Source organism: Myripristis murdjan, chromosome 12, assembly GCF_902150065.1.
Source record: "Myripristis murdjan chromosome 12, fMyrMur1.1, whole genome shotgun sequence".
Taxonomy (NCBI): Eukaryota; Metazoa; Chordata; class Actinopteri; order Holocentriformes; family Holocentridae; genus Myripristis; species Myripristis murdjan.
In genome coordinates this window covers 23828957-23842995 of record NC_043991.1, presented here as the reverse complement: position 1 = coordinate 23842995, position 14039 = coordinate 23828957, and the positions used below count along the sequence as shown (strand labels likewise).

At 40.1% G+C, this 14039-nt stretch overlaps 2 protein-coding genes across 2 annotated transcripts; one reads left to right on the top strand and one right to left on the bottom strand.

The window, feature by feature from the left end:
• The first annotated feature begins 5342 nt into the window (after positions 1–5342).
• On the top strand, positions 5343–7149 carry grp (gastrin-releasing peptide). Its single transcript, XM_030065989.1, has 3 exons — positions 5343–5664; positions 6292–6533; positions 6819–7149. Exons 1-3 carry the CDS (start codon positions 5511–5513, stop codon positions 6870–6872), a joined length of 450 nt encoding a protein of 149 aa, XP_029921849.1. The 5' UTR covers positions 5343–5510; the 3' UTR covers positions 6873–7149.
• Positions 7150–8869: 1720 nt separating this feature from the next.
• On the bottom strand, positions 8870–12445 carry rx3 (retinal homeobox gene 3). Its single transcript, XM_030065987.1, has 3 exons — positions 11761–12445; positions 10959–11191; positions 8870–9898 (listed from the first exon to the last, which is right to left on the bottom strand). Exons 1-3 carry the CDS (start codon positions 12008–12010, stop codon positions 9452–9454), a joined length of 930 nt encoding a protein of 309 aa, XP_029921847.1. The 5' UTR covers positions 12011–12445; the 3' UTR covers positions 8870–9451.
• Between the last annotated feature and the right edge of the window lie 1594 nt (positions 12446–14039).

The following is a 14039-nucleotide window of genomic DNA, read 5'->3' as shown; positions in this document are numbered from 1 at the left end:
TTGCACACATGTGGAGACAGGGTCAAGGGACATAGCCATTCTAAGCTAATCTGGTGTTCAGGCCATTTCCCCTGCCATAAAATTAGGCCTGGATAATGCAAACAACAACAGCAACCCTGGCAGAATGGGGGAAAAACACACACACTGAGCTTGAGATTGAGGACAGATACACTGACATCATCAAAAATCAAGAACAGTAGAACAGGCAGAGGAAAAGGAGAAGATACATGTACACAATTTAAACAAAAGCAGTTATTTAAGGTAAATTAAAACACATAAAAGGTGAGATGACATGCAAAATGCTGACTGACAGCTGATATCCAACTTACATTACAGCTCTCACTGCGAAGGAGAGGGTCGGAGAAATCCAGATCTGTACCTGGGCCTTTTTTCTCGACCAGATCCCTCAGTGCTTTTCCCCCTCTGTGCTGTGCTGATTTAAGGGGCATCACTGCTCTGCCTAGTCCTGACTCCAGATGATTTCTGCCAAGTGAAAACTGCCTTTCCTATAATTCATGCACCCCTAGCAACGCTGCATACAGCACTGTGGTATAAAGGCAAGCAACACAAAATCTCATCACAGACACTTCAGACTTTCTCTTGGGTAGGCGCAGGTCATGCACACGTGCATGCACCCCCCCCCCCCCAAACTTTCTTCAAACACATGCAGCCCCAGCCCACATATGCCACTATGTAGACACACAGACAGTAAACATAAACACATGCATATACAGAGGGAGTAGGAAATGTGGCATACCCTTGTCAGATTTTTTCCACTCAGAGATATTCAATGTGAAATCTTCCTGTTGAGGCCTCAGCACCTGCCCTACTCAGCCCCAACCATTCCAGCCCCATTCCTCCTCCTCCCCTCCCCCTCTTCCCACTCCTTTCTGTGGGTCAGTCCTAGATTTAGTCCCAGTCCAGGCCTCGTTTCTCCCGTATCCCTGCCACCACGGCCGTGCATGGAGGGACGGATAGAGAAAGGGGGCAGTGTTCAGCAGGCGAATCAGGCCTTTTGTCTATGTCTGTGCAGGGGGGTGAGGGGACTCTCCACTCTGGCTCTGGAGCAGCAGCAGCTGCTGCAGGGAGAAGAGAGAGCGAGAGCAACAGAGAGGTGGGGGAGATATAGAGGAAGAAAAGGAAATGAACAAGAGAAGAGAATAATAAGGGCATGAATATTTACAATATGTACATATTTAGGCCTTTGTTTATGGTGCGGTATATGATCAAGCAAATGTTGCTGATGTAGGATTGTGTTGATAAAGTAGTGCTGATCCTGTTAATATTTCTGCAAGGATTAATGATACATTGCATTATTCTATTGTTATTAAATAGCCTAGGCCTCTGTTGAGGCCCAGCTTAGCAACTGCAGACTTCATATGCCAAGGTCATTGGGTCTTTTCCATTGATTGTAGCTTAAAACTCGTTATGTGTGTTATATACATTCATATCAATCCAGCAGTACAAGACAAGTAGCAACATGCATCCATCTAACAGAACAAAAGCAATGCAAGCACAGAGACATTTTTTGCTGTAAGAAGATCTGTCATTACACATTGACATAATTTTAGGCTGCACATGTGCACATATGAAATGTATATCTAATCTAGTCCATATTTGCAAACATGACCATGCTTGTGCTTATTTCCATTATTTATGTGTCCCACATAGCACTATATCCACACAAAGATGAATAACCCAGCAACAGCAAGGTAAGCAAAAAGTGCGAGGATGGCATCACATTGTCTGGAAGAGATTTAGTCCTGTAAGGCTCTGTTAGACATTTTCACCATTCCCTGCCTCGGTAAACAAAACACAAACAAATCAAATATTCCATAACCTACCTGGGAGCCTGCAGAGAGAGGCTTTCAGCAGGCTGTCTCTCTGTGGCCTGCCACCAGTTCTTGATAGATCTGGCAGACATGAAAAATAGCCCTGTCAAAGGCAGCCATGAATACTGCAGCATATGGAAAGGAACATGCCAGATTTATTTGTCAGACAACACCACTGCATTTCATACACTGCAATACTACTGGCAGTTGAAAATGTGCATATATAGATATATATATATTGTTAAAGGCCTTCATTGTGACTCCTGCCGTGTGATAGATTCAGTGCAGTAGAGGAGGAGGCTGAGGTTGCTGTGCTCCCCACCCCTAACATAGTCCCAGAGTCACGTGATGTCACATGCTGCCTCCATTTTGGTCGGCAGTAAACCACAAACAGGAGCTGCCGAAACCTTAATCATCAAGTAGACAGAATTTTCTGTACTAAACCATCATATTCACCTGCAAGAAAATCTCACTCAGAGGCTGGTGTTATGCCATCACATGCATTTCATGCTCACATTTTTTTTTTAAATTAAATAATGGATATGATTCAGTTACATTATGGTGTAAAGTATATGACATATTCCTTTTTTGTAGAAATGTAAAGCCTTGGGTTGGATCTACAAGTGTGAATTCATCCCAGTGTCTCAGTCACAGAAATATCCTCTACCCGCATTGTCATTCCAAGATGGGTTGTATCACAACTTCACTAGGGCACTGCCTTCCCATTTATAAGTTTTTTTTCATTCTCTCTGTGTTTTTCTTTCTGTTAAATTGGATTTAGACCTCATTCAGACCTGTTGTGCAGGCATGACCAAAAAAGGAATTTGCTCTTATTTACTCTTAAATGACCTTGGTGAAACATATACTGAAAAACAAGTGGTTGATAGACTGCTGGATTAGAGACACATGCTGTATCAAAACAACAGAGTTGATTTACAAGTGTTCTGATATGTTGTTATGCAGTCGGTGCCCATGTCACTTTTGTTGTTTTCAGTGAGTCCGTCATGGCTTGAGTGACACGGGTTGTGCTTGAATGAGAGCAAGAACACTGATATTGTATTTAATCTGTTGTTTACCTTTGAGGTCACTGAATCTGCTAGGTGTTTAGTTATATAAAAGGAAACATAATAAACACTTGTTCTCTTTTATTGATACTCACTGCTGAGACACTTAAATGGTCCAATTTTACTTTTCAGAAACCCTGTGCTTTCTCAGTTATGACACCATCACCTGGTCAGTCACTGCATCATTTTTGATCTTCATTTTGATGCGTCATTTGTCGTAAATAGGATGGAAAAATGGTAGACAGAATATCATTATCACTGCTCACATAGATATAGATAGATATTTTTGCATGGGTAGCTTTATATAAAGGATGTGAAATGAGCATGAGCAAATGTCCAATCAGTCAGTAAATTATTCATTTGTCTATCTATCTATCTATCTATCTATCTATCTATCTATCTATCTATCTATCTATCTATCTATCTATCTATCCATCTATCTATCTATCTATCTATCTATCTATCTATCTATCTATCTATTATTTTTTAGTTTGTTGTGAGTGTGTCTTTGTATCGTTATGGACTCAACAGTTAGGCTTATAGTCTTTTCACATAATATAATGACACAGATAAATATGCCTATGGAAAGTTTAAAGGTTTGAAATTATTCCTGCAGTAACAACCTTCAGCAGAACTGTTGTTTAAACCTGTTGGCTGGTGTGCTTCTGAAATTCACCCTACAGTGCCACCTGCTGGTTCTCTGCTTGAATGAACCAGGATTTCCAAGCTGGAGTTAAGATAGGCCTCACTTCTCTTTGATGGAAATCTGTCAAGAGTGCGTTACATTTCAGACTAATAATCCCCTGAAAATAATAAATAATTAAATTTTCCTTGTGTGGGTGTCATTCAGCACTAATAGAATAAAGGCTACAAGACTATCTGTTTCACATTTTTCATCCAAAACTTGTAATTACCAGCTGTCCAATGTTACATACTTAATGAGATAACCAACTGTGATGACTCAAAGACTTTGCTATTAGAAGGGTTGCATTCCAAAATGCCATATATCCATTTTAGTGATTTATTGATCCTTACTTTATATTTTGAAAAACTGGTGATTATTACGTCCTTGTTTCTTTAAGAAAAGGACTCGATTAACTTCAATAACATTCAATACTGGCTTTTATTCTCATCATTAGAATGATTTTGTCACAGTACCAACGTTGTGACTTTTTGAAAAAAGTGGTCTTTATAACAATATTTATGAAGAGAATCTAAATGTACCTCTGATTTTGTAACTTGTCAGGACATTTCCATGACACATAATCATATGTGCTTGAACTGCTTGCATGCAGAATTATCTAGAAAACGCTCCAGCTGCCGCTCCATTGTGTAGCCCATCTGTCACTGTCCTTTAACCACAGGTGACTAATAAGACTCACTCTTGTTTCATTAACGTCATCAGTGAATGAAGATGTGGTAAATTATGAGTTGGGCCCATCAATATGCTTTAGATGGAACAATCCTTTCAACAGAAAATGTTACCTACCTGCAATAACAAGTGGGTAGATTCTTTATCTGTCTTCGCCTATTCTTCTTCTCTGACAATCTGTAATGTCAATAAACTGATGAATGGGATCATTCAAGTATGAGAATTTGACACAGTCATATATACGTAAGTGACAGATTGTATTTAAAGCTTGCTTAATTTATGTTGTTGATCTTTCCAGAGGAACAAGTCAATAATCAGTTGCACTGACAAAAGACAAGGACTCTGCAATGCAAAACACTGAAGCACAGTGGATTGCCAAATTCTCTGCACATAGGACAAAACAGGTAGTGTCTGCAAGGAAAGAAAAGAAAAACATTCATAGCATTTTCTTTCATTTGTGTATCTTGTCAGTCCCTATTGAATTTGACCCCTGCACCATTTCCTTGATTCCGAAGACAATGTGAGCTTCACAATACAGCAAGGACAAGCTGCCTGCTTGACAGCAGTGTGAGACTGAGCTGCACAAAAACAAACAGCGGTGCAGCTGGTAGTCTGAACAGGTCAAACCTCTGGGATGTGAGCCTGGAGCATGCAGAGAAACCATTCACAGTATCGGAATAATCTGCATCCATAAAAGTCTGATCTATTCTATTCTGAATACCACACATAAATCACATGAGGAATAATTGTACCCATATTGCCACCTGCTTGAAGAGAGGGAAGCAATTATTCTAAAATCATGCGCACCATAATGAAATGACGTTGACACTCGCTGTGATAACTGTGTAATCTCTGGGCAAACAATACCAAGTGGAGCAACAATAATCAGCTGCTATTGATCATAATTTGTCGCCATACCTTTTTTTTTTTTTTTTTTAATGTTGGTACTTGCACCGCGGTGTATTTTTAAAAACACTGCTGACGTACGACCCAGCCTATCACGAGGGGCATTTAACTTTCATCACCAGTGTTTTCCATCCAAGACAGCTCCCAGCGTGACAGGAGTGTAACTTCTCCAGCAGCTCGCCATCACCAAACTGAGGCTGTTTTTTTCCGCGATGCAGACTGATCGCCTATAAATAAAATCGACTATGGCGCAGCGTTTGTAGTTGTTTGAAGTTGTTTTAAGCAGATTCACCACGACCGATTTAGCCGCTCTTCAGACAGGCTTTCTCCGAGAACATGGGCGAAGTTTGCACCTGCAGCTCGTGGATCTGCAGGCAGGTGTTACCAGCTGTTCTGATTCTGGCTGCGGTGGCAGGTGCGGTGCGCTGCTCGGACAGTCCTGCGGCAGTTGGTGGGAAAATGTATCCACGCGGCAATCACTGGGCAGTAGGTAAGTCAAACTTGAAAAAACAAAACAAAAAAGTTGTGCATCAGACCGGATCATGCACCCACTCACACATTCACGCATGCATGCATGCATTAATTCATTAATGTTGGATGATCATAAAAAATTATTAGATTTTATCAGAGCAAGGGGAATTTTTTTTTTTTTTTTTTTTTAGAAATCCTTGTTATAGTGGAAAGTAATGGAACAACAGCGTTAAGCTACAGGATCCTTGCTGATTTGAAAACATATAACCTCAACAACAGCCTAATAATAATAATAATAATAATAATAATAATAATAATAATGAGGCACTGATGTAATTGTGGGTCCATTTATTTATTTATTTAGCATTTGTTGGACAGACCCAAATAACTTACTGAAGTTCCTTTCCTCTGTGTAGAAGAAAGATTTATCATGGTGATATAGGCTATTTAACCATCCAACCTTTAACAAGAAATGATGTCAGCGCTGTTACAATTTAAATGGATTTGCAAATTATAGGCTACGGATTCATTATTGCCTCCCATTGGCTGAAGCCAAATGTGACACTTGATGGAGATCGATTGCAGCTGATTATCGATCCTTGAACAACAGTACTTACTCACACGCCCCCTCTGTGCAAATTACCAGGCCATTTGATGGGGAAGAAGAGCATTGAGAGCTTGCCCGGACTACATGACAGCAATCGGGACTACCTACCACCTTTGGAAAGAGGGGGCAACGACGTGCTGCACCGATATGAGTTGATGCCAGCTGTTTTCAGGGCACTGTCCCACCTGAGGAGCCACAGCCGGACGCTGCACACTGCGGACAGGCTGCACGTGCTCAGGAGCAGGGGAGTGGAGGAGGACAGGGACAAATGTCTCAGAGAGGTGTGTAATCTGATTAAAGTGTACCTGCGCGTCTTCCTGCCTCTCTTCACTTTATCTGTGCCACTATTTCTGTCAGTGATATTTTATTGTGTTAAGGCAAATCATAAAGGAGGATATATGGATCAGTGTAGATCTGATTTCATTTTTTTTTTTTCCATTTGTTGCTAGAGATCCTTGAAAATATTGATTTGAAGCTCTTGTACCCTGGTACTTTATTGTACATTTCTCTTGAGAATGCTTAAATAGGTTTGTGATATTTGTCTGTTTCCTTCCATTGTGCTATAGATGTCAGAGCTCCTCCTGCTGGTTTTGAACCTGCGAGACTCTGGCTCCAGCTGAGTGCAAGAAACTTCACACCCTGCAGCAACATCGGCCTTTTCATTTGGCACACCGTTATCTTTGCTGTCTAATCACAATGCTCACATTTTATATTTTATTTATTGACACTGAAATCTTTGGAATCCTTTGGAAACCCAGTATTTGATTGCTTGTTATTTTATCAATAATTTAAAATATCAGTACTTGTTTTTCACTTTTCATGTACTTTGTTGGGTTACAGGTCAACCAGAATATGTTTGTGAATGCTGAATAAATTGGGAATTTGTGATAACTTGCATTATGGATGTCTGACTGTGCTTTTGTGCCAGAGCACTTTCTCGTGTGCTCTGCGACGCAGAACTTTCCAATCCAACTGCACAGCTGATTTTCTTTGGAAAATAAACGCTAATTCTCTCCTTTTGGATGTCGCTTTAAATTTGCAGTAGCCAATTCAGTCCACAAGATGGCGTGAAAAACTTAGGTTAAGATCCACTGGTACTCACAGTAATACTTTTGAGTATTGAGTTATTTAAGGTTGGCATAAAGCATGGAGAGCATACTTTATCATCTGTGGAAAAAGTACTCAAATTTTCTTACTTAAATGTTGCAATACCATAATGGAAAATAGAAAGTCTTAGCTCAGTAAAAGTATAGAAATACTAGCAGCAAATTGTAAAGTAAGTAAAAGTACTCATTTTAATGAGTGATTCCTTACAGAGTGTTAAATAGTTGGTGCACTCAGAAATAATTTAAGGAAATAAGAAGATTTTTTTTTTTTTTTTTTGCAGGTGTAACTGCTCTATTGGTTAGTGTTACCCCTAACAATGGATCATATTTTGCTTATTCTAAAAAGTATGAAGTGTCACACAATGGAAATACTCAAGTTAAATGCTAGTGCCTCATAATTGTACTATAAGTACACCCCTGGTCTCTGATAATAAGCCATCAAGGGTTGCAAACTATGAGAAATGCTAACTGAAAGAGTTTAATTTGGTGTTATGTTATTTCATTTTATCTTATTTTATAACAAACCCCTGGACAGTTCTCTCTTGTGTTCCCCACCCCCATTTGTCACAGATGAACAGTGAATAATAGAGGAACAAACCACTTTCACCCTGCCATTGTAGACCTGACCCGAGCAGCAAACAGGATAAAGTTTACACGAGTTAATGAGGAGGAAATAAGCAAACATGTCCTTTAAAATGAGAGAACACTCTTGCATTATTTGGGTATTTATGTAGTATGAAAATACTGTAGAATCTATATAATGGGTGGATGTTTTATTCAGCATTCATTTCAAGAGTTTGTGGGCTCAGTGGGACTCAACCCCTTAACTCTGTCTCTGTCTTTAATGCCATGCTCTACCTGTTGAAGTAAAGAGGAACACAATGTATTCTTACATTTTTTTTCTGTTACATTAAATGTGAGAAAAACCTGATAAATCCATTTTGAGATCATCAGCAAGCATGCACAGCTGTTCGTCATGACTGTTCTGACATAATTTTAAATTAATTCAAATGTGAAATCTTTTGAGATTTGTGATGGCGACAGACATATCAGTAATTTTTAAAAAATATAAACTGTATATATAGCCTACTTATACAATCAACAGCATGACAGTTGTGTAATGCTGCATAATCTACCACTGAGGGGTGCTGTGTTCCTGTTTTCTTTATTACTGTCAGGCATGCACTGCTGTATGTGTATTTGTACTTCATCATGATTAATAATGATGATTTAAAGAGTTTTATGTAAATTTAAGGTTGGTGGATCAACCCCAGGTCATGACTGCTATTGTATTTTTGTATGTTCAGTTTCTGATATTAACATATTCCCATTTTTGCCACCAACAACATTCACAAAGCTGAAAGTTACTTTAATATTCACCCAAATTACTCCCATGTATACCTTTCAGATGTGAGCAATAGTTTAAATGGTGACACACAATGGCCTCAGTTGAGGAACTGTTTCCAGTGAAGCTGAGTTTTAAAGCCAGTTGAGAGAAAGCTGCAATGTAATTTGATCAGATTTTTATGTTATTTGTATGAAATTTACATACAGTAAAAAGAGAAAATAATCACAGGCGATGAATTTTTCATGATGAAGAACATATAAATGGGTCAAAACCAGCAGGGAAGAATAATGAATCAACAATTACTCAAATGAGGAGAGTTTACAGGAGTAAAATAAATAGATACTTTGCATTTGTTATGTTGGCAGTACAAGACAGCGTGGATACAAAATGTGATTGGGCTGAATGGATTTGAAATGATGGAATGAAAAACAGCTTGCAGAGATGAGCAAAGAGGAAAAGCCACCAAAAGACAACAATCTATCAACAAACAGAGCTTTCACACTTCACAGTGATTTCACATGCGTTTCAGTCTTCAGATAGCCGCCATAAACGTGGACATGATCCCTCTGATCCTGGCTGTCAGAAGTGGTTCTCACTCTTTGAAAGTTCAGCAAAAAAACAACAAGAACAACAACAAAAAAAAAATCACAGTAAAAAAAAAGATTCCAGAAAATGTTATGATCCCATCAGCATGAGGATGAAGTCACTGTCTGTGTGTCTGGTCGTCCTCAAACACTTCCACACTTCACCAAGTCTTCCCAATAGACTGGATATGTTCCTTGGCCTTCATCCTCAGTGAGGCGATACTGGAGTTCCTTGGATCGGTTGAACACGGGTATGCTGAAGGCGGGGGGCACATAGAGCCTATATGGGGCAGATGAGCGCCGTGTCCCAGGGCAGGGGCGTTGAGGAAGGAGGCCGGCAAGGAAGGGGGCATGGCTGGAGGGGGAGGAGGGGTGTAGCTGCCCGGGAGGCCCTGCGAAGCACCGATGAAGCCAGGGAGTGACTGCAGGGAGGTGGAGGTGGTGATCGGTGTGGTGAGCCAGGGGTCCAGCGGCAGCCCGGAGCCCAGGGAGCTGGTGGGGGACCGGCTGAAGGACAGCAAAGAGGAGGGGGTGTCCTGGAGCTTGATGGAACTCACCTCCAGCTTCTCCTGCCGTCGCCACTTGGCCCGTCGGTTTTGAAACCACACCTGAAATCACAGAGCAGAACACATACATACATATATTTTAGTGTACCATCTAAACTTCATTATTGTGTGAAAGTATTGAAATGTTTAGAAATGTGGAAGACATGGGGATGACAAGCATTGGGTCAGTGATGACTGCAATCAAACTAATCACTATGCATTTACTTGTGTTATTACTATATTACTGAGTAATTTTTTTTTATTATTAATCATGACTTGTTCAATAAACACAATAGTAGAAGAATAATTGTTGTATTGAGTGTGTTTTTCACATGATAATTCTCTTGGACTTTGATCAAATAAAATGTCAAAAATTATTTAAATTGAATTTGATTTCTCTCTCTGATTCTCTTGATTAAAATACAGACAAATAAATAAGATTATAAATTAAAAATTCCACTATGACAGTGAATTTAAGAATTTGGGGTTGGCTATTAGAGGCTTGCCTATACATAAATAAATAAATAAATAAATAAATAAATAAATAGTAGCATTTTTTCCCCCTCACCAGGAACTCAGGGTTTGAGTCGGGGGTGTCATTGTGATTTTTATGTTCTAAAAACCTCTAAAAGTGGTTACAGGCTGCAATGAACTTGAACTTGAAAATGTGCGTCCAGGGCCAGATGAAATATGTCTAAATTAATATAATTAAATTGATGAAGCTCTTCACTTGTGTGTACGCGGTTTAATTAGACCAAACGGTATGGGCTACTCAGTAGCATCAAACGTATTAAAGTTAACTTATATTAAGAAATGTGTTGAAAAGGGACACACAGCAAATTTGTATATTTAGGAAAATGGGCCTATAATTTATTTTTGTTTGCAGCCAGGCCTGCTGGTGCAAGTGATGGTTTACGACAGAATGCAGATCATATTTTATTTAATTTTACTTTATTTTCTCACCAGCACATCACTAACTAGAGGCCTACACTCAGCCTGCACAGACCTGGACATGATAAAGAGGCGGAATCCTCGGCACCGAGCGGGGAAAATGACGTTTCTCTTTTGGGGCAGATAAAAATAAGAGTTTTCTTGTTTCGGGAATGGGCCTGCACAGCCTTACCTGCACACGGACCTCCGGCAGGCTGACCTTCAGGGCCAGCTCCTCTCGGCTGTACACATCTGGGTAATGCGACTTCTCAAAAGCTCTCTCCAGCTCGTGCAGCTGGAAGGTGGTGAACGTGGTCCGGTTCCGGCGGTGCTTCTTCTTCGGGTTCTCGTCATCAGACAGTTTGCCGTCTCCGTCAGGTGAGTCGGGACAGACGGGACCCTCAGAGGAGCTGGAACAACACAGACCTGAGAATCACCGAGGGAAAAAAAAGAACAAGAAAAAAAGTGAAAATGTTGAATTAGACTACAATTTGGAGTCTGTGGGTGAAGTGCGTGAAGCCGGCACAGCACAAATGAACATTTTAATTAATAAATCACTTCGTTCCATACACCGAATAAGCATATTTTCTTAAAACAAGTAGTAAAAAAAATTCAGCCAGCAAGGTAAAATAATTCCACTGGATTCCAATCAGCAGCTTAACTTGAAACATGGCAGAATAAGGCAGATCACTCATTATCAGGAAAATAATTACTTAAGAAATTTCTCATTGCAAGATGATTCGGAATGAAATAAAATGAATGAATTATTTTTTTCTCGTGTATAAGAAACTATTGAAAATGCATGAATACAAACGATATAGACAGCAGTGTTTTTTGTTTGTTTGTTTGTTTTGCAGTGTGTCCATGAAACAAGTGGGCAAACTGACACCAAGGTCATTTCAAATAAAACCGCAGTGAGGAAGGCTTGTGTCAAAGAGGACACTGATGATGAGATTAAGAAAAATAAAATAAGCTGCTGATTTTTTTTTACTCACTGTCAAAACTTTCTGAGTGATGGCCTTTCTTCATGGGGGTTACAATGACGTTCCCGTTGCGCTCGGTCTCTTTGCCCAGCGCCTTGTCGGCCACGCTGTAGGAGGCTGCTCTGTGGAAGACGCTGTCATCTTTAAATCCCAGTATCGCCTCTATACTGTGGACTCTGGACTGGTTCCCCGGACTCTGAACGAACCGTGCAGAGGGGGACTCGTCCATCACACCTTGGGAGGATGATCCAAGAAGCCACATTGATCGGTGAAGTCAGAGGACTGCTGCAATTACACAGAGCAACTTCTTCTCAGGTGGAGCTTTCAAGCCGCTGATCTCAGTCCCCGCGTTTGCTGAAGTTTACTAAAGACTTTGAAATCCCAATAAGCGCGATTTTTGCCTCTTGCCAAAACTTGCGCAAAACATCTGCAACAACTGATTGCAAGAAGAAGAAAAAAAGACCAGTGTCAGCCTCCCAGACTCTTCTTCCTCAGTGATCACGCCGCATCTTCACAAGGGGCTTTTAAAGTAGACCCTGGTGTAAGACCCCCCACTCCTGTGGCACCCCCACTGCACGTCAGAGAGGGGACGTCCCGGGGATTTGCCCTGGATTTAGGGGTAACTCTACTTTGTGGAGCTGTGCGCCGAGGCACTGGTGCAGACCCTCCCTAACTCTTCCCCATCTCAAGTGCACCGCCGAACAACAGTCAGTGCTGGCTCTAAACCTACTTACATAAATCTTAAAACCATCTTTCCCCTCCTCCAGATGTCATGTTCGTGTTAGCCTGTGGAAAAAAAGAGGAACGGGCTGAAGATTAGGCCTACAGATTAAGGTAGAACAAAATCATAATTACAAGATTTCTGGTCAGGACAGGGATTGCAAGATGACAGCTTAATATTTAATCAAAGCGTCAAGACATTATTGCCGAAACGATGAGAATTTCGCCTTTATTTGAATATTGATATTATTTGTATTCCTGTGAGATCACATTGTGAATGTAGCACAGACTTCACGGACTCGCTCAGATTCCTCACTGGAGCAAGTATTGTGTCAATGCTTTTGACAGAAAACATGATAAAAATAAAGAAATAAAACATAAAAAAAAAAACTTAAAGTTTTTAAGTTCATGAAGTATTGAAAAACTTTATAGTACAGACATTTTCACATATTTTATCAAATAAATTGACACAGACATAAAATATGCCCACCAACACTGTCCCATTAAATAAATTATTTTGTATTAAGATTAGACAGGTAGCAGAGACACTTGTCTTTAAAACTATGAGGACAGAATTTATTTGACTGCTTGAGGAACTCAAATAAGACTCAAATAAGATCCAAAACACCCAAACACTGAATAAACATGAATATCTAACACTTAACAATTACCACACTGACTGCAGTTTGGTAATCCTTTGTCCACCAACTGCTTAAGGGGATTACATTATTTTACTCAAAGGAGTTAAAACCCCTAAAACTATTTAGCTTTTCCTAATTACAGAAGGTGACATTCTCCTTTGTTTGTCTAACACACACACACACACACACACACACAGAAAGAGAGAGAGAGAGAGAGAGAGAGAGAGAGGCAAACTTCAAGCTGTTTGGACACTTTTTTTCTGCATATGGAGGGTGCTTGTTTTAAAAAGCAACGCTAACATTTGATAGATAATATCTGATAGGTAAATTAATAGATAGACAAATAAATATACATATATATAGAGAGAGAGGACTGGAGGAAGTACAAGACTCATAATATGTTGAGCGTTGGGTGCAGTGGCTCTTCTAGACGGCACATCTTAAAAGGTTCTTGGCTCGATCTGTCTCACCAGAATAAGAATCGATTTCATTTGATTGTTAAAATGTCAGTTATGTTTTGGCTGAATCCAAAGTCCTGTGGAAATAGCTGAACACAGGTTTTCTTTCTCATAAGCTCCATGCTCAGCTGCCAGTTGGCCTTGAGAGTCGTCTCTATAGGCTGAAGCCTCGGCAGCTATGGTGTGCCTTGTAAAGGATTGTGCCCGCAGTTCTAATAAACAGCATACAAGCTGCAAGAAGACATGTCGTGCAGATTTCTTGAGATAATGTAAAACCATTTTTTGCTCTCACATACTTTGTAAAGTCAGAGTCCTCTAGGGATGTGCGAACATCTGTGAGAGCAACTAAGCAAGCTGTCAGCTGAATCTGTGTGTGTGAATGTGTGTGGGACAGCTCAGTCACTTATCCAGAGAGTGACATAATGTCTTGAATCGAGTCCGTTTGAATGAAACCCTTACTATCGTTTTCACA

Bases quoted from the DNA above. Each gene is read 5' to 3' on its own strand.
- grp (XM_030065989.1), top strand. From the start codon at position 5,511: ATGGGCGAAGTTTGCACCTGCAGCTCGTGGATCTGCAGGCAGGTGTTA. The intron at 5,665-6,291 runs GTAAGTCAAACT...GCAAATTACCAG, and splicing joins CGGCAATCACTGGGCAGTAG to GCCATTTGATGGGGAAGAAG. The intron at 6,534-6,818 runs GTGTGTAATCTG...ATTGTGCTATAG, and splicing joins GGGACAAATGTCTCAGAGAG to ATGTCAGAGCTCCTCCTGCT.
- rx3 (XM_030065987.1), bottom strand. From the start codon at position 12,010: ATGTGGCTTCTTGGATCATCCTCCCAAGGTGTGATGGACGAGTCCCCC. The intron at 11,192-11,760 runs GTGAGTAAAAAA...GGTGATTCTCAG, and splicing joins TCACTCAGAAAGTTTTGACA to GTCTGTGTTGTTCCAGCTCC. The intron at 9,899-10,958 runs GTAAGGCTGTGC...CTGTGATTTCAG, and splicing joins TGCCGGAGGTCCGTGTGCAG to GTGTGGTTTCAAAACCGACG.